A 27,651-nucleotide genomic window follows, 5' to 3' on the forward strand; every position below is an offset into this window, starting at 1 on the left:
AAATTGTTTTGGGGCTAGAAAACAATTAAAAATGAAAAATATTATTTATAATTAATTTGTTTTTAATAATATTTAGTATAATAATGCGAAATTGAATAATATTGAATTTTCAATAATAAAATGCAAAACAATATATTAAATACAAACACGTTAGAATTTTTTTGAATAATATTTTAATTTTAACAAACAAATTGATATATGTATATAAAATAAATCCAAAAATAAAAAAAGTCTCGTCGTCATCTTTGTTTTGACAATTAAATATTATTATTTCTATTTTTATTTTTTTATACTTAATATTATTAATAGATTAATTAAAAATAGTACTTTAAATTTTTATTTGTTTTCAAGCTCCAAAACAGTTTTAAATTTCAGTTTTTGCCACAAAATAGTGTTTTATGTTAGATATGAACAGACACGTGAAGGCCTGAGAGTGAAGGGGGACCAAATGTGTTTAAAATTGAACTATGTAGGTAAACATTGTTAACTTTAGAAATAGAGGGACCAAAACTGAAATTCGGCCAAACATAGGGACAAAATTATAATTCTCCCTTCGAAAATTCCGACCGTTGCCTTATTATGTCTTAAAAAAAACAGAGCACATTTCAAATAAATAAAACAAACTGAAAATCTCCCCACTCCCCAGAAAAAAAAAAACAAAAAAATGGGCTGCGTCTCATCAAAAATGGTGGCTAAAGAAATCGAGCAGGAAAATCTCTACAGAAGAAGCACGGAATACACCCACCACTTCGTTTCCCTCACATCAACCACCTACGGCGCCCTCAACCTCGACGGCGGCGAAAAGCAAGCTCCGCCGCCGCTTCCGCCGCCGGAGAAGGAGAATCAAGAAGCCGAAGTAGTGAAGAAGATCATACAACCCACAGCGGAGGTGAAGATCAAAACTTCGCCGTCTCGTGAAGATCAGCCATCGGAGATCATCAACACGTGGGAGCTGATGGAAGGCCTCGAAGATGGAGGGCCCGGTTCGGTTCAGTCGAAAAAAAGCCCGAAATCGAGGCTCTTCCTTCGTGGGTTTTCGGATATGGATCCCAGGAGCCCGCTTAAGTTCTTGAATCAAATGGGTTCTCCGAAGAAGGTCAAAAAAGTTGGTGGAAAAGAGAACAGAGGAAGAATTAATGGCGGAACAAAGTCACTGGATAATAGCCCGAAAACAGTTTTCAAAGAGTGCAACGTTTTGAAGGACAACACTGTAAGAAAACCATCTCCAAGATTGTGGGCATCTATAAAAGGAAGCCCGAATGTGAAAAGATGCGATTCGGGTGGTGTCGATTTCTCGAAGAGGAGGAGTCTAGGCCCGTTGTTTTGCACCGAAGAAGAGATCAAGAAGTCGGGCTCGATGAATTCCTCGACCGCGGCGGTTCTTGATCTCGATTCGTACAAGAAGAAATGCCCGCCGGGCGGGGAAGGCGCGGTCGTGATGTACACGACGACCCTGAGGGGTATAAGGAAGACTTTCGAGGATTGCAATGTGGCGAGATCCGTAATCGAGTCGCACGGCGTCCAAATGTTCGAGCGGGACGTTTCGATGCACTCGGGTTACAAGGAGGAGTTGAGGGGGCTGATGAGTAGCAAAGAGGTGAGAGTGCCGCTAGTGTTTGTGAAGGGGAGGTTGATTGGTGGGGCGGATGAGTTGGTGAAGTTGGACGAGGAGGGCAAATTGGGTATTTTGCTCGACGGGATCCCGAGGGCGGCTGCCGCCAGCTGCGGCGGATGTGCCGGGATCCGGTTTCTGATGTGTGTGAATTGCAATGGGAGTTGTAAGATTTTGGGGGAGGATGGGAAGAAGAGTGTCAAGTGTAACAAGTGCAATGAGAATGGGTTGATTCAGTGCCCAATTTGTTGTTGATCACTTCTTGTTGTTGTAAGTTTACACACACTGACTTGGATTTTTATTTTATTTTTATTTTTTTTTATTTTGGGACCCTTTTTAATCTATTGGGAGATTAAATGAAAGGGGTTTGTTTGTTTGATTATATGTAAGAAAGGGTTCTAAAATGTATTTGGAATCCTTGGCTAATTTAACATAGCATGTGGAGATGGTTTGTTTTCGGATGCAAGAATTTGTATCTTTTGACATGTTGTGATTTGATATTAATTATATTTATTTGATTTTGTTCCCCTAATTTATTAATTTATTATTGCGTACCTATTCACTCTTGTACAATAGATTGCAAACCATAAGATAGACGTAAATTATACTAGGCTAGCCATATGCGACAAATTCGACATAATAACCTTTGGTAAAGAGTATTGGGATTACAGAATTCCAACTAAGAACATAAGAGTGAAAACACGTATAAGGAACATAAAACCGTTCTTGGACAGGAATAAAAAACAAAGAAGCTATGAAGAGCTTTCTGTTTATGGCTCAGTTTTCTTGTCTATTTTTTTCGTCCAGAATCCATCGGTGGTGGGCACCAATAAGCTCAGCACAAAAGCACAGTCACCGGAACCCTAGGTTAACCGGAATCACTCAGATTTTAGTTAAGACTCTCACTCATACCCCATCTCACACCGATTTGCATCTCTCATATGTATTTCTCTCTCTCGAGTAGTTCTCACGCGCACACAGAAAAATAGAAATCACATAACAACGAAGATTCAAATTGTGTCTTCTTTTCGCACTAGGGAGTTTAGTACCTTGAAATGGATTGCTCAAACCATTCGGATGTGTGCTTAGCTGGACTTCGTTGTTGGGCCACCACAGATGAAGAAAGGGCTTAGAGCAACTCCAATGATAAATACCAAAATCGAATTATCAAATATTTATTTGATATTTGAGTAAATATTTTACTATTGTTTAAAGGGGTCATTTGATATACACCCCTAGAATGGAAAATATGTAGGTATAAGTCCACCCCTAAAATTCTTTCTTTGAGATACACCCCTGGAGAGGCAAAAGTACTATTGTGCCCTTAATTGCAATTTTCAGCAAACTGCATATTCAGTATTTCACCTCTGCATTCAGCATTATAGCTAACTGCACTCCACACTTTTAGACCTGCATTTATCATTTTTTCAGATTTTTTAATAAAAAATTATAAATTTTTATTTTATTATTATTTTTTTATACGTACCTTTTTTGTAATTTTTTTATTTTTTAATTATTTTTAATTTTTAATTTTTAATTTTTTTAATTTTGTTTTTTAACTTTTTTTTTAATTTTTTAATTTTTTAATTTTTTTAATTTTTTAATTTTTTTTTTAATTTTTTATTATTTAATTTTTTTTTAATTTTTAATTTACTGTGTTGAAATTGACTACACATGACTATAGTATACCACAGTCATGTATAGTTATATGTACCAATTTACTGTTTTTTTACCCCAAAGTTATGGTCGATCGATTATAAAAACCGTTGATTATATATATAAAAATTCATCTATAACAATAAAAAAATTCAAAATTTGATTCTTGATATTATAAATAATTTAATGCCTAACAAAAAAGTCAAAAAAAAAAAACACAATCATCAAGATCACTATTCATCAGGAAAACCACATAGCTTTTATATAAATATATATAACTACATGGAACTATACATAACTACAGTTATCTATACGACTAAATTTGACTCAAATCGCACTTGTCAACACGGGAACCGCTTGTTTTGAACAACGAACACAATCCACTCCGCAAAAACTTACTACATAGTAGTTCAAACACCAAAACCTGTGAAAAGGAAAAAGAGTTAAACAAACAACGAATTTTGCTTCAAATTTAAATGTGCACACACGCACTATCACCTACTGGTATACATAGATACTCCTCACATAACTCATATATGACTACATATGACTACATGACTACATAGTTTATATATAACTATATATTACTACATGTTACTACACCGTATATTACTGTACGTTACTACACGTGACTATATATTACTATATGTGACTACACCATATATTACTGTATGTTACTACACATGACTATATATTACTATATGTGACTACACCATATATTACTGTATGTTACTACACATAACTATATATGACTACTGTATATGACCACATGTGACTATATACATGTATGTGACTTTATTTGTCCCTTCAAGTACCGGACTTTGTTCTCCAGGCGATACGAGACAGCTTATATTATCAAAATCAAATTACAAACAGAGTATGCTAGTCATTATTCTTCGTATAACCAAAGGTCAAAGATCAAAGCAAGTTGAAGTGGAACACCATAGATAAAACACACGTAAAAGTAGTCACTTATTTCATTCTCGATAAATAAAATATCAATATCATATTACCAACAAAATATTCTCATCACGAATCTACATATACTCCTAGGTATAAAAAAAAAGTAAACAAATCATTTGAGGACCAATAAACAGTGATTCAATATATTAAGAAGCACTTTAAAATTCATTACCTTTTCTATGCCTTCAATGGATGAACAGTCAGTTTTGTCGCACCACCACCAGGAACAAGTTTCGAGTTTTTTTTTATTATATTTCTTGCCATAACAATCGCGTTTTATGTACAAGTCGACTCCTAAAATTAAACTCACAGCTTCACACACAAAAAAAAAAAAAAATTAAAATCAAAACTCAAAAAATAACTGCATAATTCGATGATGGCTGTACAAAAAATACTTTGGTGAACTTAAAAAATACCTGCAAAATTCGAATTACATTACATGAAAAATACAAAAAAACAATGAAAATACTTTATTGATAAATTTACTTTGGTGAACTATAGTCACATGTAGTTATGTCTCCTTGTTACTACATATGACTATATATGACTATATGTAGTCAACTATAGTCACATAGTTGTGTTCATTCTTGTTACTATATGTGACTATATATAACTACGTGTACATGACCACATGTGACTATATATGTATATAAATAAAATTCATTTACATCACCAAAAAAGTCATGACTATAGTTATCTATAGAAATTAAACTTGTTCGTAATAATCACAAAACAAACATCACAAGAACCAAATATCACATTTTTCTCAAGATGCCGAGCGAACAAAAAAGTATACGATCATAATTTTTTGGGGCAAAGTAAAATTTGCGAGAGATATATTCTGAAAGTATCCCTAAATGAAATCTATCAGCTACACGGTCACAGAAAATTAATTATCAATACAACGAAGGCAATATTTACGATGATAAACCATAAGAACTGTGACAAGGAACCATTGAATTTCTTTAAACTCTCAGTTTCAAGCCTTATATAATCAATTTTACCAGAAAATTAACTTACAATCCAGTGTTTACATATCCAGCAATTTTCGGCGGTTCCGATTCATATGTGTCTAGGTTTTGTATGTACCAAATTAATGAAAAAAACCAGTATCACATTAATCGATTCGTAACTATATTAGACATCGCTTACTGTGCAATCCATAAAGAATTACAAATAATAACAAAATTCTTGTTAATATATATTCCATTAAATATACACAAAAAAGACAAATCATCTTCCTACAGTATGAATGTCAAATGTTTAATGAGCTCCCATCCCACCGACCAAAAGTCCATGAAATCAAATACAGGCATCGAACATGAATCTATTCCGTCCGCAATAATATGAAGAGAAAACTGTAATAAACTATAGATATAGTTCTAGAAAAAAAAAAGTAAAAGGCCGAACGCTTACTTTCTGAACAGATTATTCAGGGGCGCTGTTTTTGAAAAAGTAAATAGTGGCAGGCCTTCTCGTGCTTGCAACACGAAGCTTAGAAGAAGCAGGAATTAGCGGCGAAAAATGGAGGTCCTGTGAAATTCTCGTGTTCGTAGCAGGACCCATGTACTCTTGCAAGACCTGCAATCGCAATTGATAATAAATTATGAGGGTTAACGACTACTGGTTTAAAAAAACAAACACAAACACACACACATTCGTGGCTGAGATTTGTAAACAAATTAAAATTAACAAGCTAATCGACCTACTGTGTGCGGATTTGCTGTAAAAACACAGCGATTTTCCAGATCCGTTGTACTCTTCATTCTTCGCATCTAGGGACAGCAGTTTGAAAGCAAATGGCGGTGGAAATAGTTGGCGGCTGAGCTCGGCAAGGAGGTGCGGCGAAAGAGAGGCGGCGCTAGATGGAAGGCGAGCGACCGCTAGAACGGTGGAGGTGGAGCGGGGATGCGCGTCGGAAGAATGGTTAGAGAGAGAAAAGAACCGAGCAGCGCGATGGCGGAGCAGCGGTGCAAGGCTCGGGCAGAGCAGCAGCGATTTTGCGTCCATGGCGGAGCAGCGATGATTTTACGCCGGTGGCGGAGCAGCGGCGATTTTGCGCCGATGGCGGAGCAGCGGAGCTGATGGGAAGTGAGAGAGAGAAGAGGCGGTGGGAGAATAGAACGAGAATTGTGAGAGAAAGAGTTAGGGTTTTAATTGTAATTAGAATGGCAAAATAGGTATTTCAGTTTGTCTAGGGGGGTCTGTCAAATTAAGATTAGAATTTGGGTTTTTGACTAGGAAAGAAAAATCAATAGGGTCTATCCCTATATATTTTCAAAACTAGGGGGTTATCCCAAATTTTCCCTTGTTTAAAATTCATCTACTCCAACCATGGTTATCAAATTAATTATCAATTGGAGTTTTATAGGTGATTTTATTTGTAATTACCATATGTCCGCTTTTTATTAGGTGTTTAGATAGTTATACTTTTGATAACTCAATTTCCAGCAAGTATTTTTACATTCCAAAAGTTGAATTATCAAAATAGAACCCTAATTTGATAACCCATTGGAGTTAAAAATTTCTATTTTTTGATATATAAATAGTGGTTAATTGTTTGAATACCATGTTTGATAACTCATTGGAGTTGGTCTTAGTGGATTATATATAACATTAATCAATTAGGCTAAAAAAATCCAACAATTCGAACATGAGTCAATTGACATTGATTCACTTACTCTAACGGATGATTTAAATAACATTATATCGTTATTTTCAGTATTTTAATTAAAAAAATGATTGACATTTCGGATATTCTTTTAAGGGCGAATGGCAAAAGGACCCATCACATGGGACTTAAATGCATTTTGGTCCACACAAAAAACAGTCTCTCAATTAAACTCATCCCATGTTTTTAGTCTAAAATACCCTCCATAATATAATTCTTATCAATTCCACCCATTATGCTCTAATTTCCTTAATATTACACATTGACCTCGGATTTAAACAAATATATCACATTAACCCCCAATTTTTTTTTTCAGAAAATAATTTTTTTTTTTAAATGTTTTTTTTCCGGTCAGATTCCGGCGTTGATTTTTTTTTTTTTGAATTTTTTTTTCTTAGAAAAAAATAGTTTAATTAATATTACTGTCTTGGCTACTAAATTACTGTCTCAGACAGTAATATTATGAATATCATTTTCCCGAACAGTAATATTGTTAATATTATTGTCTAAGACAGTTAAATTACCGTTGGAGAAAGTAATTTAGCAGCCAATGCAGTAATATTAATTAAAATAATTTTTTTTAAGAAAAAAAAAACTCAATTAACAGTTAAATTACTGTCTCCGACAGTTAAATAACTGCTGGAGACAGTAATTTAGCAACGAATACAGTAATATTAATTAAAATTATTTTTTTTAAGAATAAAAAATTCAATTAACAGTTAAATTACTGCTGCTGGAGACAGTAATTTAGCAACGAATACAGTAATATTAATTAAAAATATTTTTTTAAGAATAAAAAAGTCAATTAACAGTTAAATTACCGTCTCCGACAGTTAAATAACTGTTGGAGACAGTAATTTAGCAACGAATACAGTAATATTAATTAAAATATTTTTGAAGAAAAAAAAAGTCAATTAACAATTAAATTACTGTCTCCGACAGTTAAATAACTGTCGGATACAGTAATTTAGCAGCCAAGATATTAATACTAATTAATTTTTTTTTTTTTAAGAAAACACATAATTATAAAATAAAATAAAAAAAAGTCAACGCCGGAGATTCGGCGGTCAACGGCAGTTGACCGGCCGGGAAAAAAAAAACAAAAAAAAAAAAGTCAACCCCGAAGACCGGCTGTCTCCGGTGGTGGCGGGTCAAAATTGAAATTATGGTTAAAATTGGTTAATTGATGAAATTGGAGTTGAATTGAGTTTCAATGAATTGGGGGTAATTTTGGTACATATAAAGAGATTTTCCTTATTTGTAAATAAATTTGAATGTGCTGAATTTATTTGAAAAACAAAAAGTTTAATGTCGCTCTTTTAATTAAGTGTCATTGGGCCTATTTGTCATTTACCCTTATTTTAATTAAAAAAAACTATCGATATATATATATATATATATATATATATATATATATATATATATATATATATATATATATATATATATATATATATATATATATATATTTTTTAATTTAATGAAATAAAACTTCAGATTGATTCATTATATATAAATTTCAATTATAATATAATTTCAAAATCGCAAATTCCCTAACACTCAGGCAAACCCTAGGTTGCAAAAACAAAATCAGTGAGAATTCAGACAATGAACCCTGCTCCGACGGCGGAAGTGGCGGCGCAGCTGCAAGAGGGGATCAATTTGGTTCTTTCTCGATGGACTGCCCTCCGAATGGCCGTCGAGAATGAGTGGGGCGGCCGTACCTCCGCCCAGAAATCTCAGCAATTCAGCCGCGATATTTTTCATCGCCTCACCCAATCAAAAGGTACTTAATTTTATTTTTATTTTCCCTTTTCGATTTGAGTTTCTAGATATTGCATTTCTTCCTGTTAAATTTGATTTAGTTATAAGTTAAATAATTTTTGAGTTGAATCGGTATCTCGCTCCTCTGTTATTTATTTCGAGTTTTCTTCTGTGAATTCCGCTTTCTGATTCGTATTAATTGATTTCGACACTTTGATAAACAGTTATAAAAACGAAGCATTTGGTTCAGTTTTTGTAATCAATTTGTTACTTTTGTGCACAGAGCTATATATTCATGAAGTAAATAATATGCTTGAAGAATTCATGTTATCTCTAAACACAGAGATAGAAGATGGCAGTATTGAAGAGGTACACTTTCTTTGTCTATCTTTTTTCGTTTTTTTTCTTCTTGTTACGTCCTTGTGCGTTTATATCCAAAATAGATTGTGTCCTTATGCATTTAAATCCAGAATAGATCGTATTCGATACTTCCTTTATGGTGTATATGTCAGATTATTGAAGTCCTGTTTTTTTGTCGTAACGGATACAATTCTTGACCAATATCTATTTCATAATTGATTTCAGATTTTATCTTGACATGTAATATCTTTTTTTCCGATAGGGCGGAAACGAAATGTGTTGGTATCAATATCCTATTATCAAATTCAATGAGATTATTCTTCAAATCTTGTTAGAAATTTAAATATATGCATAAAAATGATAACCTGTGTATTCATAAGTTTGAAGATTAAAACTTAAAAGTAAGTAACTTAGATTGAATAGTACGACGAAAGTACTCCATTAATTGCAATTGCTACTTTTCCTAATGCTGTTTTTTTTTTTTAAATTTATCTGGTTTCATATGTTGTGCTCGTATCTTATTCTTATTCAGATAGCAGAAAAAATGATGGTTATGCGTGAAGAATGTTTACAAGGTAACTATGACTCGATAAAGACATTGAAGAAAACAAATGTTACAAGCCTCTCTTATTGCAGACAGGTAACTAACTTCCCTCTCGTTTGTTGTTGAATTCCTGAGATGAAATATACCCAGCCCCCTTTAATTCTTCTATTTGATTTCTTCCTGATATTTGCGTGTTCTCGGCTATGTATTTCCATTTGCCAGCCTGGAATTAATGACGAAAATGACAGTTCCGATGATGATGATGATGATGATGATGATGATGATGACATGGCAGGTGAAAACTAGTCGGCGATGTAAGTTGGTATTCGTACTAGTCTCAACCAGTAGGGCAGAATAACTATAAGTAGAAGAAGAGAAAATTCCCATTTCAATAGGCAGAAGATTGAATTATTATTACGGCATATTCGCTATTTTATATCGCGATTTCTGATTTGCGTTACTAAAGAATCTTGTGAATTTTTATTTCCTTTTGTTTGCTGAACTCCGTTTGCTGTCCAAGTCCCACAGTTGGTGGCTCGAAACGGTTGTGTAGATACTATACTCGTGTCACGTGTATAACATGTATAGATAAAATGATTTCAGAAAACGAGACACCAGTATTTTAACTTCATTGTAAATGAATATATCTTAACAAGAGGTTAATGATTTTTTTTTATTTATTATGAATTCAAATTCAAATGTTTATTTTTTATTTCAAAATTTTAATTCGGGACGGAGCATTTTAGTATCGGGGTTGAAGCTCACTGCGTATTTCAACATGGGCTTGAATTTCAAGACTATACATCGACAAACTTAGATGATTTCATTAATCTATTAGGAGTAGGCAAAAAGAAAATTATTTTGGTGTCTTATGGGTCCAAGAAATACATCGGGGTGATCATGCACCATTGATCTACACATAATAATACAAACTGATGTGTACGTACGCGTAGTGAGTAGTTATTGTATAGATTTATGGTGCAAAATTACCCGATTCTTTTTCACCGAGTGTAGCATCTCGTAGCAATCTGATAGACTACAAGGATTTTGTAGATGCTATACCTGATGAAATAAATCGATCGTGCACAATTAATCTACATATAACAATTCATTATATTTGTGCGTAGCAGTACAGGTCCTATGATATGCATTTACGAATCATGATTGGATTTGCAATTTGTTACCATCTAATCCAATTGGATTATTATTATGAATCAAAATGATTGCATAATCAAAACAAAATCCCTCTTCTTTTCTCAACAATAAATCAAATGTAACGTTATATATATATCTTGGAAATAAAAAATAAATGTGTATCAATCATAATAGATAAGTTTCAAATAAAATGGCCAACACTCGCACCATAAAAGTGAAGAAACATTAAAGAGTTGATTCCACCGACACGTGGCAATAATGGATTGGGTGAGTTTTAGGACATGAAAAAAGCCCACCGTTACAGAAAATCGAACACACACACCAAAAGCCACACGTGTTGTTGGGAAGAAAAGGTTTTTTTGTTAGAAATCTCTCACGCTCTGACATCAATCATTCTTACCTTAGCCCTCTCCTTTCCCAACCCTTCTTCTCTCTTCATTTCGCCCACACACACACACACACACACACACTGAGTTTTAATAAAAACCCAAAAAAAAAAAAAAATTTAAAATTAAATAAAAATTCAATCTGGGTTGTGGCAATTATGGCTGGGCGAAGAAGAAAGAAGATGAAATTGTAAGTTTCTTTTGATTTTATGAGCCAATTTTGATTCAGTAGTTTTTTGTCGGCAAGAATCCTATTTCATGATCTGTAATTTTCCAGGGTTTTACTAATTGTTTTAATTCCTTAGATCAGATTTGAGTGAATCTGATTGGATAAGAATGATTCTTGAAGTCTGCACTGAGTAGGGTTCTTGTTTGTGCTTCTGATTTAGGTGACTGTTCTTGATAAATAAAAAAAAAAAAAAAAGTTGTTTAATTGAGTTGCATTTCTCTCTACTTTGATTTGAACATATGAGAAAAACCTTGTTTAATTCAGTTGGGATTTGATATATTTGCAAGATTGATTTTTTTTTTTTTTTTTTTTTAAATCTAGAAGCTTCTAGCTGATCTTTTGGTTCATCGAATATGGTCGATATAATGATGTAAACCGATGTTCTTATTTGAAAAACAAAATAAAAATCGCGTTTTGCTCATTCGGGCACAAAGCAAATGCATTTTATGACTTGTGATTTTGAATTGCTACCTTTTGAATAACTCCGATTGTTTAGTCTTAGTGCCGATTGAATTTACATCAATTATCCGTTGCTGTAGATTGGCCGAAACAATTAGACACAGCAAAAAGCTCTCGAAGCATGAGCCGATAGACGAGCAACAAGAAACGCAAACACAGACCGATCTTCCAACAGAGCTCATGGAACTAATCCTCTCCCAACTGACCTTAAAAGACAACATTCGCGCGTCGGTTGTCTGCAAAAGATGGCTCTCTGTAGCACTCTCCGTGAGAAAATCCAACAAACCACCGTGGCTGATGTTCTTCCCCAAATTCGGCAACCTCTACGAATTCTACGAGCCCTCCAAACGCAAAACCTATTTCCTCGACCTGCCCGAGCTAAACGGGTCCCGCATTTGCTACGCCAGAAACGGGTGGCTCCTCCTCTACAAGCCGAGAACTCAGTCAGTATTCTTCTTCTGCCCTTACACACGAGACTCCATCGCTTTGCCTACCCTAGAACTAACCTACCAAATAGTCGCCTTCTCCGACGCCCCAACTGCCGCCAGCTGTATCGTCTTCACGGTCAAGCACGTCAGCCCCACCGTGGTGGCGGTCAGCACCTGCCGCCCCGGAGCCACCGCGTGGGCCACCACCAACTACCAGAACCGCCTCCCGTTCGTTAGCAGCATTTGGAATAAGCTCGTTTTCTGCAAGGGTATGTTTTATTGCTTGAGCCTGACTGGCTGGCTGGGGGTCTACGACCCCCAGAAGAGCACTTGGGCGGTGCATTCGGTGGCACCGCCCAAGTGCCCGGAGAATTTCTTCGTCAAGAATTGGTGGAAGGGGAAATTCATGGCGGAGCACGACGGGGATATTTTCGTAATTTACACTTGCTCGGCGGTGAACCCCGTTATATATAAGCTGGACCAGGCCAAGAAAGTGTGGGTGGAGGTTGAGAATTTAGGCGGGATGACTTTGTTTGCGAATTTTTTGTCGTCTTGTGCTAGGATGGATCTTCTTGGAACAATGAGAAATAATGTTTATTTCTCGAAGGTTCGATTTTATGGTAAGAGATGCGTTTCGTATTCATTGGAGAATGGTAGGTATTATCCGCGAAAGCAGTGTTATGATTGGGGTGAACAAGATCCTTTCGAGAGTGTTTGGATCGAGCCGCCGGAAGATCTTTCGACTTTTCTTTGAAAGTCAAGTAGCCGTTGTACTCGCTGAATGTTGTTTTAGTGATTTTTTTTTTATCTTTTTTTCGGCCGTCGCTGCCAAATAATCAGTAGTTATCACACCCAATGTAGCTGCCCCCTTTTTTTTTTTTTTTTCTTTTTTCCTCACCTTAATGTTGTTTATTATCGCTATGATTTTCGTAATTTAGGGTATGTAAACTGCAAGCTATAATGCTTAGGTACGATGTTGTAATACATTTTAATCGACATTTAGATTATAAGTATTTGTCTTCTACTTTTCGACATGTTTCACATGTTCTTATTTGCTGGAGTTGTTGCTGAAGTGTTTAGAGACAATGTGAAATATTTGTCTTTAGCTTTTTGTAATGTCTTTCATTATTTGCTGCAGTTGTTGGTTGAAATGATTAGATACAATGCAATGATGCATAATAATTAGAGACTAGTATTTGCAGATCGACTCAGCAAATTATTAGGGATATCAAACGTCAAATAAAGTTTAATTATTTTAGTTAATAATGACTAATCTCCCCAACCAAACGAGGCTTAAGGCAATTAATTAATAATCGCAGTTTTAATACAAGAGGTATTGAATCTAAGATGGGTCATATTGAGATGATATCATTCAAAAAAGATCGACACCAACCAAAATATGCAAAATGATTACAAGACTTCGACGCTTACCATATTGCAGAAAATTTCAAATCGAGACGAATTTAAAACATAATTGAAGATGATATCAGCAGCAGCAACAATCACTAAGACAAGGCTTCTGAGAAAACACTGATAAACTACACATGTTGCCGTTTTGAAAAACACGAATTTTGAACGATAGAGTTTTCAGTTCCAAACCTCAAAGAAGAACTATACCAGACATAAAATTTTATTAGATGAACAAGTGTTTGAAATCCCCGTTCGCGAGTTGACATACTTTGTTGTAGCATCCCATTTCTGCACCAACCAAACGAAACGATTACTTGTAATATAATTATCATTATACAAAAACAATTCTTGATAATATGTAACCGACATAGTTAGTTCCGAATACAAGAGTACATCTTGGTGGCTCCCCTAAACAATAATTTACAGAGCAAAGTCTAACATTACAATCTCTCGATTAACAGCTCGCGTAAATCTAAGCTATGGTAATATACACACATACATACATAATCATCATACATCAACTGTGCCATACACCAGAAGAAGATGCAGACGCATTTTTGAGTTAAATCGATTAATCGAATACGCAACTATCGATTCCTACTTTCATAATACTGGTTTAGCTTGTAAATTCACTAATGCACAATACGTCGCCGTATTGAAGTAGGGCAAAATGCACAGCACATAATAAAAAGACCTAATTTGCTATAATAAAAAGACCCAAATATATCAATCACCACACCAAATTAAGAAATTCAAAAAAAAAAAAAAAAAAAAAAAAAGAGTCGTATTGTTTCAAATACCAAAATTGTCGCCGAAATTGGTCCAGGAATCAGCCTGAATAGATTGATTACTGTCGGCGATGCCGATAACTTCGACGAAAGTGGAAAGAGGGGCTGAGGGATATCCCTTTATAATCAACTGCTGCTCGTCCGTCGACCTTCCGACGACTGAGCCACCACCGTCGGATTTCAGCACCTGAATAACTGTACGGACCCTCCGGCCGACGTGCATACGCAGCAGCTCCGCGTTGACTAATACCGCCGGATTTGACGTATCCATTTTAACAAATTTCGCACGAGTGTGTAATTCTCAGAGAAAATCAGGCAGCGGTGGACGGAGAATTATACGAGTGGAAATTCTAGGGTTTGAATATTGCGTGTAAATTTTTTAACTTTGAATTAGGTTAATTTGGATTTTAATTGGATTATATATAGGGGAAGTAGAAATGAGAGTATTGAGCATAAAGGGTTTAACAATGGCGGCAAAATTTCCCGCCTTATCTAAAATATTGATTTTTGATTGTTTAGTTAAAGATCAAATTATAATTTTTTGAAAATTCAGTTGTCTAATTCATCAAGTACAAGTAAGTGGTATAGAGAGTGAATAACAAATTACTATGATTATTTGTGACAAAACCACATTAAAGAACAAATAATAATTTACACGATTATTTAAAATTCGGATTGGAATATTGAATACTACTAGATAACGAGTGCATTAGCGAGTGAGCCATGTTGACGATGAGCATCCAAAAGATCCGAATGACTCAGTTGCTGCAGCTTCCCATCATTTAAGAGGAATATTCTTTCAGCCATTACAACCGTTTCCAACCTATGAGCAATCACCACGACCTGCAAAAATACCCCCAAAATTGACAAAAAAAATAAATTAATTAAAACACGAATGATTTTGAGGTTTTAATTTGCACTTGAGGTTACCGTTCGATTTTGCATTAGGCGTTGAAGAGCTTGTCTCACCAAAAACTCAGATCTGCTGTCTAATGCAGAAGTTGCTTCGTCTAAAATAAGAATAGACGGGTTCTGATAAAGCGCTCTTGCAATAGCTAGCCTGATGTATAAATGCAGGAACGAAAAAGGGTCACCCTCCAGAGTTAAAAAAATGAAGTTTAATTATATATATAAAAAAAATTAATAATAAAAAAATTGAAGAAAATAATATTGCCTTTGCCTTTGGCCTCCACTAAAATTAGAGCCCCTAGGTCCAACACAGGTTTGGTACTGATCAGGAAGGCGTTTAATGAACTCGTCTGCATTTGCAGTTTGAGCTGCAACTACGACTTTATCCATGTCAATACCACTTATTAAATCCCTGTACCCGATATTCTCAGCAATAGTCCCTGAAAACAGTACCTGCAAAAATAACAATTCACGGTCTTTTTTAACCAAAAGCAGAAATCAAGATTATCCGAGAATTTAAAAGAAGATAGATGTTGCAATGCAAAGACACTTTACCGAATCTTGAGAGACCAGACCAACATGTCGCCTTAAGCTCTCTAATTGAATATTTTGAATGTCACAGCCATCTATCAAAATCGAACCTGTCGATTCCGAAATAGTGAAGTTCAGATAGATAACAGTATAAGATAAAATTGAGGAAGAGAACTCACTCACTCACTCACTCACTCACTCACTCACTCACCAGAAAGTGGTTCGTATAGGCGAAGCAGAAGTTTGACAAGAGTTGTCTTGCCTCCACCAGACGGGCCAACAAGGGCAATTGTCTCTCCAGCATGAATATGAAGATCGAGCCCATTCAATACGGGGCCCACACTGTCTCCATATGAGAAAGAGAGGCCACATACTTTCACTTCTCCACTAACGGTGACTAAATCAACTGCATCTGTTTTCTCACTCACCTGAATATTTTCATTGTAAGCTCGTTCAGAAAAATCTCGAGAAAGTGTTGAAAATGTCATTTTGGAGCATTAAGGAAAGCTTACATCTCAGCAACCAAGAATGCTCAAGTAAATTAAGAAAAAAAATCTGCTCGTTTTGTTTTTACCAACAGTCAAAACTCGTGACAAGCAATATCTGTTATGCGGATTGAAAGAAAACGGGAATGTACCTGTGACTTGAACAAGGTCAACTTAAACAACCGCTCAATGGCTGGTTCTCCTTGTTTTAACTCGTTGTATGCTTTTCCCACACCCTGCGTAATTCTTTATTTCAGATTGATACTCTAAGACAGCTGCACGGAAGAAAAACCATAATAACAAATAAACATGCATTAGAAAATCATGGATATTTGAATTCATGCGAGACCGTCAGACTTCCCAAATGTAAGAGTAATCAATATTTCTGTTTCTGCGTTTAGAGTGCATAAATCATGATGAAGCAAATAAGTAATCATTTCCGATGTCCAGCATTTAGAAAGTGACTTAAGTCGAAAATGTAGTATTCCAACATCGATGATCTCAGAAACTCAAAAGAAACAAGTTAAGTAACCACCTATACGTAAAATTCATTAAGCAGATAAAAGTTACCTGAATTGGATCGACCAATAGAATCAGTGATGTCATGAAAGAAACCATGGCGGAACAATTGAATGAGGCTCTTGAAACTACCAACGAGCTGGCACCGAACATGAATAGAACCCCGAAAAACATTATCTGTACTATCTGAGGTATTAAAACCTTCATCTGCTTCTTTTTCAAACACGCCGAGAGATCAGCAGAGGCAAGCGACTGGAATCTAATACCCTCGTTGGATTCTGCGTGGTTTGCCTTCACGAAAAGAATTGAAGGAAAGACCTTCAACAAAAATAATAATGCACATGTGCTTAAGCTTCTCAACAAAATATTATTAGATAGAGCTACACAAACTGCACAATCAAAATAGAAAGTAAAAATATGCCACACCTCATTTAGGTATGCTGAGAGAGAAGCTGTACTAAGATTTGCCGTATTGGATATTTTACGAAGCTTTTCTCCAAGACTACCAATCGTGATAGCCATGAGCGGAATCACCTTCAAAACAACACCAGAAAAGTGGGCTCTTCAATTCTACTACAAAAACTTAACAAATCCAGTCCCGAAAAAAAATTAATAATAATATTTTGGCTACCGCTTCCTTACCAAGGCAGAAATTATTGAGAGTACGGGACTTATGATTAACATCTGAGTTGCCATAGCTGATACTTGCAGAGTGTTTGGAACAACAGTCTGTTGAGTGAAAAAATGCGAATAAGAAGCAAAGAGAGCAAATAACTTGACAGAGTGATCGCGAATATGTTTGAGAATTCATAATATACAGTATTGCACTACAAAAAGTTGCGATGGAAAGTATTATAAGATATTAAGAACCATTACTAAAGCTTCACTCAAAAAACGTGCAATGAAACCACAACTTGCATTGTCGGAAAGGATCAGGGAAATACCAAAAACAACTTTTAAAATGTGAGTTCCATAGTCGATCATGGAACCCGCATTTTAAATTCACCTAGATATTCAAAATCATAATATTGAATACGACAAATTGACAAACCACCAATCATATTGTACTAGGAAAACATACTTTCACATCACATGAATTAACTCATACGGCACAAAGAAATCGACATCAAATCGAGAAGCAAACCCTCACATTCAAAAGGGAATATACAGTGTCGGCTATATCCTCCGCCTCCGCCGTGATCCTGTACGCAACGTCCCCCGGTAAAACTCCCTTTTCGCCCTCGAAGAATCCCAAATCCCTCTGCAAAACCCTATTGAACACGTAAACCCTAACTTTGTAGGCACAATTCAATGCGGCCTCGCACAGAAACGCCTGCTGCAGATAATTGGACACAATTCGTGTCAAAAAAAGCACCCCCAATATCAAACCCTCATTTCTCAGGCTCGAAAAATCCGCAGCGGCCAATATAGAAGAGAGCTTCCCCGACAAAGGCACGATTTTGGACAGCGAGTAGACAGAAATTGCGCTGCACAGCCAGCCAGAGAGGATGGGCCGCCATTCGGATTGGAGGTAGGGTTTGAGTGCTGTGAGGGAGGCGAATTTGACCGGCGGGGAGTGGCGATTGCTGGCGGCGGCGCTGGGTGTGAGTGCGGCGGATTGTTTGAGAGAAAAGGGGATTTGACGAGTGGGTGGATTTCTGCAACTGTGGGTGGGGATTTTGTGATTGAGGTGAAAGAGGGAAGATGGAGGTGTGAATTGGAGTAATTGAGCCATTAATTCTGATTTGAAAGGAATAATAAGCTTTGAATGTTGAGTGCTTGTTGCAGCAGATATATATGAGAAAGAAAACCAGAGGATTAACAGTCATAACTGATTTTTCTCCATGTGTCGAATTAACATTTGTTTTGGGGATAATTTTTTTTTATTACAAATTAAGTTTAAGAATTTTAATGATGTCTCAAATATTATTATTACGGCAAATTACTGCCAATCCCCTGAGCTATGGCCAAATTACGAAAAGTCCCTTTTTGTTTACATAAAATATTTATGTAATTCGGTTATTTACCAGACCAAATCGTATGAAATGTTGACGTACCGAAATTTCGGTTCGGTTCTACCGATTTAACATCCATAAATTTACCCCTGGAGGGGTATTTTCGTAAGATAATACATAGTTGAGGAAGTGGCTGTAATTACCCAAATAGGAGGGGGTTTTCGTAGTTCGATCATAACTCAAGGGGGTGTCCGTAGTTTTCCCTTATTATTATTATTATTATTATGTCTTTATTCTATTTTTGACCTAAATAAACAAAATAAGTAATTGATGAAGAGAGAATTAAAGGGATTGATATGTTATTTTTTAGATTGTGCTGGTGAATTTCTCTGAGTGGATGTAGATCTTTAAATTCTGTTTTCTCTAGAAATTGGTCTTAGAATTACTTAAATTATGTTTTGAGTTTGTACTTTTGGTGTCATGGGCTTCACTAATTGAACACTTCCAAATCATCATCAAGACATCATTACAAATTAAAGGGGGTAAAGTTCAAACAAAGACCTAAATCTTCAACTAATGAAAAAAAAAAATATAAATTAAAGCAAAATCAATATTCTCTTGGAGATAAATATCAACTACAAAAAAAACGTTGATTAATTTGTTGATGAAAAAAATGTAATCCAACACTTGTTGCAAAAAAAAAAAAATGAAGGCCATGCGTGCATGTTTATAAGGACACTAATTAATTAAAGATTAAGAATAAAATCATTTCTCTCGGAGTTTTTTGGTAATGGCGAAGACTGCACCGGCCACGGCGACGATGATTCCAGAGACGATGACGGCTGTTTTGAAATTCTGGACAGCTTTGTCCTTTTCCTCTTCTTTCTTCTTTAGCTCTTCTTTCTTCTTTTCCTCTTCTTCTTTCCTTTCTGCTGCTTCATATTCTTCCTGCATGCTCCAAACAAACAACCAATACTATAATCAATTACCTATATATTATTATTAGTTACAAGTGGCCAAGAAAATGAGACAAAGAATTACGGTAATAATACGGAGTGTTTTTTGCAATTCGATATAACATGTGGCCAAAGGTCCGATTTGACTTGAATCGAAACCGGATCGGGGTCAACTCGAACCTGGAGTCGGACCCTTATAATATGGGCCGGTTAAGGGTTGTCCATTTCCCAAACCACGAACGGACGTTCAATTGGCGGTTTTTCGACCCTTGTTTTGTATTTTTTTTATTATTGTTTTGTTTTTTTTTTGAAAAAACTAACGGTTATGATTGTTTTTACTTCTCACGGTGGAGATCAACGATCAAGATTGAAATTTCGACCGAACCGTGTAACTCGTCATTCCCCACCCACATTTTTTAATTTTTCAAAAAAAATTAAATAATTAAAAAGAAAAAAAAAAAATTGGTTAACCGGCGACCCGGACCAGTGTTGTTGTTTTTTTTCAAACCGGAGGGTTGGACCCTGACCTATATAAGGGTTGGTTAGGGTTCCACATTTTCTGGATCCGAACCTGACCTATACATTATTCGAATTAAGATATGGTGGATCAAAATGTGTATATATTTCTAGACATGTTCTTAAGAAAGAAAGAAAGGAAAAAGGATATAATGAGTAATTTTTACCTTCATTTGCTTAGACGTAGTAACTTGCGCAGAAACGGGATCGACCTGAAAATCAGTGTTCAAGGCTGGATTCAACTCTTTCTCCGCCTCGGCTGCCGGAAACGACGAACCTGGACTTGCCATATTTTTCTTGATATGATTCACTAGTAGTAGCTTAATTACTTGTTTGTTTGTTTTTTCTTGTTTTTCTTACAACAATTGTATGTTTGTTATTTAATTTTGGTTGTGTTTTAATTTGATTTGGTTTATCGATGTAACATATGTTGGTAGATATGTAAGGGTTGAGCTAACACTTGTCAATATATCCAACAAATGCTTCAATTTCTGAGGATCTCAACTACTTTTTCTTTCAACTCCCCCACCAAAATAGCTTACTATATATATTTTTCTTTTAATTAGAAGATTATCATTAAATTATATTTTATTAAGTGTTCCTAGATCTATATGGAATGTAAGAATTATTTTTATGCAATTATTAATTTACATATATTATTGTGCTTCTTAAAATTTTCGAATGTGTATTATCTTATAAATTTAGCGAATTATTAATTTAGCACATTGTCCTCGAGTCGGGACCGTAAAAAAAATATTATTTAAGCGGGGTTATTAATTTATCGAGGTAGTGTATTTAATATTTTCTTTTTGACTTATGACAAAACAATAAGAGATTTTTTTACAATATTAAGAAAAATGAAGAATGCTGACTTTAACAAGAAATAAAAGAGAACTAAAACATAATTTGTAATATTTTTATATATTTATCATCAATCTATTGTATTATGTATTATTTGAAAAGTTATTTATATGCATAATTAATTTATATATTATATGCTTATTAGAATTCAAATATGTATTATCTTATAAATTTAGTTGATTATTAATTTCCCACGTTGTCTCAGACTCAGGATCGAGCAAAAGTATTATTTAATCGAAGTTCTACTGTATGTATATTCAAATATTAATATATCTTAGCAATCGTTTTTCTTATTTTCTATTTTTTTCTGTTTATGGGAAATTTAAGATATTCCTTAGTTTTTGTCAGGTTCTTGAAGATCCGTTAATTTTGGGGGGATAATTGTAATTTCAACAAAAAAGAGAACGATTCTCGTAATTTTGATATACGTAGGGAGTTATTTGTAAATTACCCTTTTGAAATTAAATATAAAATGGCCAGACCTCTGATTTCAATGCCCACTCGATGAGCAGGCAGAACTTGCTACCATGCATCAAGACAGCGTGCCTTCGGCCAACCAACATAACCGCCGTCGCCGCCGCCGTCGGAGATGGCGGCAAATGGAACACACAACTAAGGGACCTTTCAAAACAAGGCCAGTACAGCCAAGCACTGATCCTCTACCGCCAAATGCTGCGCTCCGGCGCCGCCGCCCCCAACGCCTTCACCTTCCCCTTCATTCTCAAGTCTTCATCCGCCCTATCCCTCACCCCAACCGGAACACAGCTCCACTGCCACGTCATCAAGTTCGGCTGCCACCTCGAACCCTTCGTCCAGACCGCACTAATCACCATGTACTGCAGGTTTTCTTCACTCGAGAATGCGCACAAGGTGTTCGATGAAATTCCGCACTCGACCAGATCAACGGTCTGCTACAACGCTTTGATATCTGGTTTCGTTCAAAAGTCAAGATTCTCAGATGGGTTGCTTTTGCTGCGTGAAATGAGAGCCAGAGAAGTACCCGTAAACGCAGTCACTATATTGGGACTAGTTCCGGGATGTACAGCTCCAGAGCACTTGGATTTGGGAATTTCATTGCACTGCTTAACATCAAAGTACAATTTGATCACCGATTTAGCTGTTGCGAATTGCATTCTGTCAATGTACGTCCATTGTGGGTCGATTTCATCAGCTAAGAAGCTGTTCCACGAAATCCCACACAAGAATTTAATCACATGGAATGCAATAATATCCGGCTATTCACAACACGGACTCGGTACAGAGGTTTTGGATCTTTATCAAGACATGCAATCCGCAAATATCTGCCCCGACGAAGTGACGTTAGTTGGCGTACTGTCATCTTGTGCTAATCTCGGTGCACAGAGAATAGGCCGTGAGGTGGAAGAGATAATAAATCGTCGCGGATTTGGACTTAATCCGTATTTAAAAAACTCGTTAATTAGTATGTATGCAAGGTGCGGTGACTTGGCAAGAGCAAGAGCTATCTTCGATGCAATGCCTGACAAGAATTTGATTTCTTGGACAGCCATAATAGGTGGGTACGGTATGCACGGGCATGGAGATGTTGCAGTGGAGCTTTTCGATCGGATGATTACGGCAAGAATCCGACCCGATAAGGCTGTATTTGTTTGTGTTCTCACTGCGTGTAGTCATGCTGGTCTGACACAAAAGGGTTTGGACTATTTTCATTCAATGAAGAGTGTGTATGATTTGGATCCGGGTTCGGAGCACTACTCTTGCGTGGTGGATCTTTTGGGTCGCGCGGGTCGATTGGCGGAGGCTTGTAGGCTCATTGACTCGATGCCTATGGGGCCCGACGGGCCTGTTTGGGGAGCCCTTTTGGGTGCTTGCAAGATCCACAAAAACGTGGATTTGGCGGAGTTTGCGTTTGCTAAGGTTGTTGAGATTGAACCGAAGAACATAGGTTATTATGTCTTGTTATCGAATATTTATACTGAGACGGGTGATTCTGAAGGTGTTTTAAAGATTCGGGTTATGATGAGAGAGAGAGGGTTGAAGAAGGATCCGGGTTATAGTTATGTTGAATGTAAAGGAAAGACTCATTTGTTCATTGCTGGTGATAGAAATCATTCTCAGACAAAGGAGATTTATTCTAAGTTGGAGGATTTAGTAAAAGGGTGTCGTGAGAAAGAATATGGCGAAATTCCGAGTAATAATGTGTCCGTGCACAGCGAAAGATTGGCGATTGCGTTTGCTCTGTTGAACGGTAATGATTCGGAAAGGGATATTCTTGTTATCAAGAACTTGAGGATATGTGGTGATTGTCATGTGTTTGTGAAATCGGTGAGTAAATTAGTGAATCGTCGGTTTGTAGTTAGAGATGCAACCCGTTTTCACCATTTTAGCGGTGGGTCTTGTTCTTGTAATGACTACTGGTGAAACTTGTTTTTTTTTTTCTCTCACAATTGTGACTCGGCGAATTTTCGGAACTCATTAATCTTTATGAACAAGTTCACATATGAAATATAAATACTTTACAATTGCCAGCTGAATCAGAATGAAAGGAGAAGGAGAAGAAAACCAGTTATCCTAACCATAGATTGTTTTAACTGCATCTGTACCAGACACACATTCGTCGACTACAAATGGTATAGTCTTCCATACAGTCAATTTTGTCGGAAAATTTCTTTTGCCTGCAAACGAAAAAAAAAGAATTTACAATAAATGCCATTTTTCGAGATTTTCTTTTAGTTAAACGAATGGTTCATACCTTCTGCAGAGGCAGCATGCTTCTCTGTGCAAATGGCTGCATAGTGTGAATTAGCTAACTCCAAAAGCGAAAATTGCCAATTGCTTGTAAGCTCGGTCGGTTCGTCAAAAGAATCCACTACTATTTCAGATGCCTGATGAATCGAGTCCTCCTTGAATCGAATCGTAAATGTTTTAAAAGGTGCACCAGAAAATCCCTTTCCTAAAGCTTTCACGTATGCCTCCTGAAAATCGTAACTTCCAATTAGAAGCCTTAAATGTAAATGCAAGGGTAGTTTACGAATTGGATTTGTAATATCCATATTTCGTTTATGAATTCTTCCACTAGTAGGAAACTATTACCTTTAGTGTCCATAATTTGATGAACTCCAGTTTCTGAACTTGTGGATCGGTAATGGAGGCTAAGAATTGAATTTCGAGTTTAGAGAAATAACGTCGAGCAAAAGATAGAACGGTGTGTTTGATACTTCTGTGCTTTTCTTCCACGTCAATACCAATCTACACTCGGAAGCAGGTCGATAAAAGGAACGATCCATTATAGGCAACTATATATCGGTGGTGAAGAAAAATGAAATTTAAATAACGAGAAAAATGAAATAGCTAACTTGAGAATCGACGGTCACTCCACATGCTACCAAAGAAGAAGTGTGGGAGATGTTGAAATGCAACGGAGGCGGAAGCGAATCATTGCTGAATTGCCAATCTACCTGCTTAAATTTCCCGGGTTTAGCAGAAGGCAAGGTTCTTGATTTCGATGCTGAAAAATTCAGACGGTTCAAAAGCAATGCGCAATAATTATACGTAATTACCTCAGGCTTTCCATGTATGTTTTTTCGAAACTTCAATGATCTGGGATTAATCTGCGAGTTTATCTGATCTACCAAAAAACCAATATGATCATTTCGCTAAAAAGAAGTTCTCTCGACCAAAAAAACGAACATTTTTAAATATTGCACATGCTTTTACATAGGAACGAATTTTAAATAGATACATTATTTTCTCCCCTGTTCTCTCGTATGACTCGTGATTTCAAGTTATTGCCTTCACTGAAATCTAAACAGTAGAGAGTAAAATTGAACAAAGAACAATCGGCAATCGTCTCGAACACAACGCTTAAGTTAGCCTTCAAGATAGCAATGGGGGTCGTCAGATACATATATACACACACGATGCAGCACTAGATAATTATTGCATTTGTTGCAAATAATCGATTAAAACAAGAAAATAGATTTTTAGAGGGAAGCAAGAATAAAATTTACGGCATACATCTGGCAATTGTGGTTCGAACCAAGGTACGCGCGAGCAACGCGCTCTTCCTCAGCTCTTCACCCCGCATTTGCATCACATTCTCCCTCTCACGTGGAGATAAAATATCTAAATACTGCTTTAACAAAGATTCATTCTTTACTTCACTGGGTTTTACATACCAGAGATGTGTCTCCCTGAAACAAAAAAAAAAAAAAGGGTAAATTACACACACACCCCTGAGGTATGCTTAAATAACTGTAAGGTCTCTGTGGTATCGATAATTACACCCAGCCCCCTGAAACGTAGTCAGAAACTCTAATAGGATAATGAATTGGATACGTTATTCCGATAGGGTTCTAACGGACTATTGATTTCAGAAAGTGGTGGAGACAACAAAGAGCTATGGGGTGACATGGCTCCCCGAACATTCCCGAACATTTCTTAAATCACCCATAGCTCTTTGTTGTCTACACCACTTTCTGAAACCAATAGTCCGTTAGAACCCTATCGGAATAACGTATCCAATTCATTATCCCATTAGAGTTTCTGACTACGTTTCAGGGGGCTGGGTGTAATTATCGATACCACAGAGACCTTACAGTTATTTAAGCATACCTCTAGGGTGTGTGTAATTTACCCAAAAAAAAAAAAATCAGGTTCTTTTAGATAATGCATACATACATACATACATACATACATACAAACATACATACACACATATATACATACATACACACATACATACATACATACATACATACATACATACATGCATACATACATACATACATACATACATAGGAACAAATAAACTGGCAATAAAGGGCAACGTAATTATTATTATCGGAAAGGAAAACGGAGGAATTTACATGTGAGCGGGGAGTTGAATTGGAGTCAAAGAAGATGAAGAATGTGCGAACGTTCTCTGATAGCAATCCAGCTTCATTTTCGTAAATCCAATCCGCATTCGAACAACGGTGGGCACCAATTTACAGAGACCAAAAAAAAGTTAGCTGGAGATGCTGTCCGGATTAGGGCGGAATCGAAAACCCTAGATGCAGCGCCGCTACTGAGGGGCGTCGTTTCGGCGGCGACGACAGTTGTGCGACGGCGGAATCAATCAAGGATGAAGGTAATCACAACTGTTCTTTCAGAACATCGATTAGTTTAGATTAAATTTCGAATTCGATATCTTTGACCACATCAAGTGTAATGTTTGGGAATTTTTTTTTTTTTTTTACCTTTCATGTTTTCATCAATTTCATATTTGTTGGGCCTATATCTAAAAAACAAAATACATTTCATCCCTCATATTTCAATATTTTAACATTTTTTAATCTATTTCGTCAATTTACTGTTAAGCTGTCAATTAAGAGGGTGTTTGGCTAAGCTTATAAAATGTTAAAAGGAGCTTATAAGATGTTTTAGAGCTTATAAGCTCTCCTAAAGTGTTTGGTAATTTAAAAAAAAAAAAATCAAATAAGATATTTTTTAAAAAGTACATCTACCCTACCTTTTTATTTAAGATCTTATAATGAGTAAAAATGGGAAATAAGTTCATTATCCAAACACTTTAAAAATTAATCATAAAAATAAGATGAAACAGCTTATCAGCTCTAAAAACATCTTATCAGACGTAAGAGTTTATCAGCTGTTTAAAATAAGCTTAGTCAAACACCCTCTAAGTCGATAACGGGCACACGCTTGATTTTTCCCGTTAGTACTAATGGATAAGAGCATGTACAATGGACTAGCCAAACACCCCTCTTCAAACAATGGGCTCCACATGCCACATAATCATTTTCATACACTTTAACTCCTCTCTAAAAATGGGTCCTACATTAATTACTCTCTAAATTAAAATTACTCCAATGGATATATTTTATTGCTCTCCAAAATGACTCTCCAAATATTAAACTAGAATAAAATATCCACTATCAATATAAAAAAAGAATGCAAAATTAAATTTTCAATTTTTTTATAAACTCCATTTTGAAGTTGAAATACCAAATATAGACATTATAAATTAATGAAATAATTATTTTCTTGGAATGATAAAATTATTTATGTGTAGACGATAAAAAAAATTAAATACAATTTAAAGTATTTAAAATTATTATTGATTATAATAATAAATAAATAGAATTCTAAAAAATAAAAATAAATGATTTATTTGAAAGTTAAAAAAGAAACTTCATAATATTTATTAATGAAATGAATATAAAAAACTTAAAAAATTGGCTAATAAAAGATAATAAAATACAGAATAAAGATAATAAAATAATTATGGGTCCACCTTTTATGGTTAGTCCTCTATAACTGTGGCTAGCAAGTTAATCATTCGCCAAATTTGGAGAGTGCTATTGAGTACTATTTGGTCCCACTGCACCATTTTTACTCTCCAAAATTTGGAGAGGTGAAAAAATCTGACACTATTTTACATTTAAGGAGGCCATTGTACATGCTCTATGGGTAATTGGCACTTTGCACCCTCCAAATACACCCATTTGGCACAT

At 35.7% G+C, this 27,651-nt stretch overlaps 8 protein-coding genes and 1 long non-coding RNA gene across 10 annotated transcripts; 4 read left to right on the top strand and 5 right to left on the bottom strand.

Moving 5' to 3' along the window:
* Positions 1-612: 612 nt before the first annotated feature.
* On the top strand, positions 613-2,144 carry LOC105960096 (Glutaredoxin family protein). Its single transcript, XM_012984266.2, has one exon. The coding sequence runs from the start codon at positions 665-667 to the stop codon at positions 1,865-1,867; it is 1,203 nt and encodes a 400-aa protein (XP_012839720.2). The 5' UTR covers positions 613-664; the 3' UTR covers positions 1,868-2,144.
* Positions 2,145-3,419: 1,275 nt separating this feature from the next.
* LOC105951411 (uncharacterized) lies at positions 3,420-6,390 on the bottom strand. 2 transcript variants are annotated; one of them, XR_016033828.1, is made up of 4 exons: positions 5,941-6,390; positions 5,648-5,812; positions 4,404-4,543; positions 3,420-3,692 (listed from the first exon to the last, which is right to left on the bottom strand). It is a non-coding gene; the product is annotated as an uncharacterized LOC105951411 (long non-coding RNA). The 2 variants fall into 2 exon arrangements; XR_016033829.1 differs by having other exon boundaries at positions 5,937-6,378.
* A 2,029-nt stretch (positions 6,391-8,419) lies between these two features.
* LOC105960064 (uncharacterized) lies at positions 8,420-10,035 on the top strand. Its single transcript, XM_012984233.2, has 4 exons — positions 8,420-8,688; positions 8,950-9,035; positions 9,559-9,666; positions 9,793-10,035. Exons 1-4 carry the CDS (start codon positions 8,511-8,513, stop codon positions 9,874-9,876), a joined length of 456 nt encoding a protein of 151 aa, XP_012839687.2. The 5' UTR covers positions 8,420-8,510; the 3' UTR covers positions 9,877-10,035.
* A 1,005-nt stretch (positions 10,036-11,040) lies between these two features.
* Positions 11,041-13,261, top strand: LOC105960097 (F-box/kelch-repeat protein At1g57790). The gene is made up of 2 exons (XM_012984267.2): positions 11,041-11,301; positions 11,880-13,261. The coding sequence occupies exons 1-2, from the start codon at positions 11,270-11,272 to the stop codon at positions 12,979-12,981; spliced, it is 1,134 nt and encodes a 377-aa protein (XP_012839721.1). The 5' UTR covers positions 11,041-11,269; the 3' UTR covers positions 12,982-13,261.
* Positions 13,262-13,713: 452 nt separating this feature from the next.
* Positions 13,714-14,828, bottom strand: LOC105960065 (replication protein A 14 kDa subunit B). Its single transcript, XM_012984234.2, has 2 exons — positions 14,438-14,828; positions 13,714-13,925 (listed from the first exon to the last, which is right to left on the bottom strand). Exons 1-2 carry the CDS (start codon positions 14,694-14,696, stop codon positions 13,861-13,863), a joined length of 324 nt encoding a protein of 107 aa, XP_012839688.1. The 5' UTR covers positions 14,697-14,828; the 3' UTR covers positions 13,714-13,860.
* A 101-nt stretch (positions 14,829-14,929) lies between these two features.
* ABCB29 (ABC2 homolog 12) lies at positions 14,930-18,725 on the bottom strand. Its single transcript, XM_012984268.2, has 10 exons — positions 18,020-18,725; positions 17,512-17,598; positions 17,296-17,403; positions 16,921-17,187; positions 16,503-16,586; positions 16,077-16,293; positions 15,890-15,975; positions 15,600-15,787; positions 15,356-15,485; positions 14,930-15,268 (listed from the first exon to the last, which is right to left on the bottom strand). Exons 1-10 carry the CDS (start codon positions 18,602-18,604, stop codon positions 15,119-15,121), a joined length of 1,902 nt encoding a protein of 633 aa, XP_012839722.2. The 5' UTR covers positions 18,605-18,725; the 3' UTR covers positions 14,930-15,118.
* Positions 18,726-19,398: 673 nt separating this feature from the next.
* LOC105960101 (uncharacterized) lies at positions 19,399-20,705 on the bottom strand. Its single transcript, XM_012984274.2, has 2 exons — positions 20,464-20,705; positions 19,399-19,772 (listed from the first exon to the last, which is right to left on the bottom strand). The coding sequence occupies exons 1-2, from the start codon at positions 20,584-20,586 to the stop codon at positions 19,590-19,592; spliced, it is 306 nt and encodes a 101-aa protein (XP_012839728.2). The 5' UTR covers positions 20,587-20,705; the 3' UTR covers positions 19,399-19,589.
* An 890-nt stretch (positions 20,706-21,595) lies between these two features.
* On the top strand, positions 21,596-23,657 carry LOC105960099 (Pentatricopeptide repeat (PPR) superfamily protein). Its single transcript, XM_012984271.2, has one exon. It carries the CDS (start codon positions 21,662-21,664, stop codon positions 23,555-23,557), a length of 1,896 nt encoding a protein of 631 aa, XP_012839725.2. The 5' UTR covers positions 21,596-21,661; the 3' UTR covers positions 23,558-23,657.
* LOC105960102 (4'-phosphopantetheinyl transferase superfamily) lies at positions 23,552-26,299 on the bottom strand. The gene is made up of 7 exons (XM_012984275.2): positions 26,005-26,299; positions 25,154-25,329; positions 24,697-24,764; positions 24,493-24,594; positions 24,230-24,385; positions 23,889-24,111; positions 23,552-23,811 (listed from the first exon to the last, which is right to left on the bottom strand). The coding sequence occupies exons 1-7, from the start codon at positions 26,100-26,102 to the stop codon at positions 23,708-23,710; spliced, it is 927 nt and encodes a 308-aa protein (XP_012839729.2). The 5' UTR covers positions 26,103-26,299; the 3' UTR covers positions 23,552-23,707.
* Between the last annotated feature and the right edge of the window lie 1,352 nt (positions 26,300-27,651).

This window comes from Erythranthe guttata, chromosome 10 (genome assembly GCF_056151865.1).
Source record: "Erythranthe guttata isolate IM_541 chromosome 10, IM_541, whole genome shotgun sequence".
Classification (NCBI taxonomy): domain Eukaryota; kingdom Viridiplantae; phylum Streptophyta; class Magnoliopsida; order Lamiales; family Phrymaceae; genus Erythranthe; species Erythranthe guttata.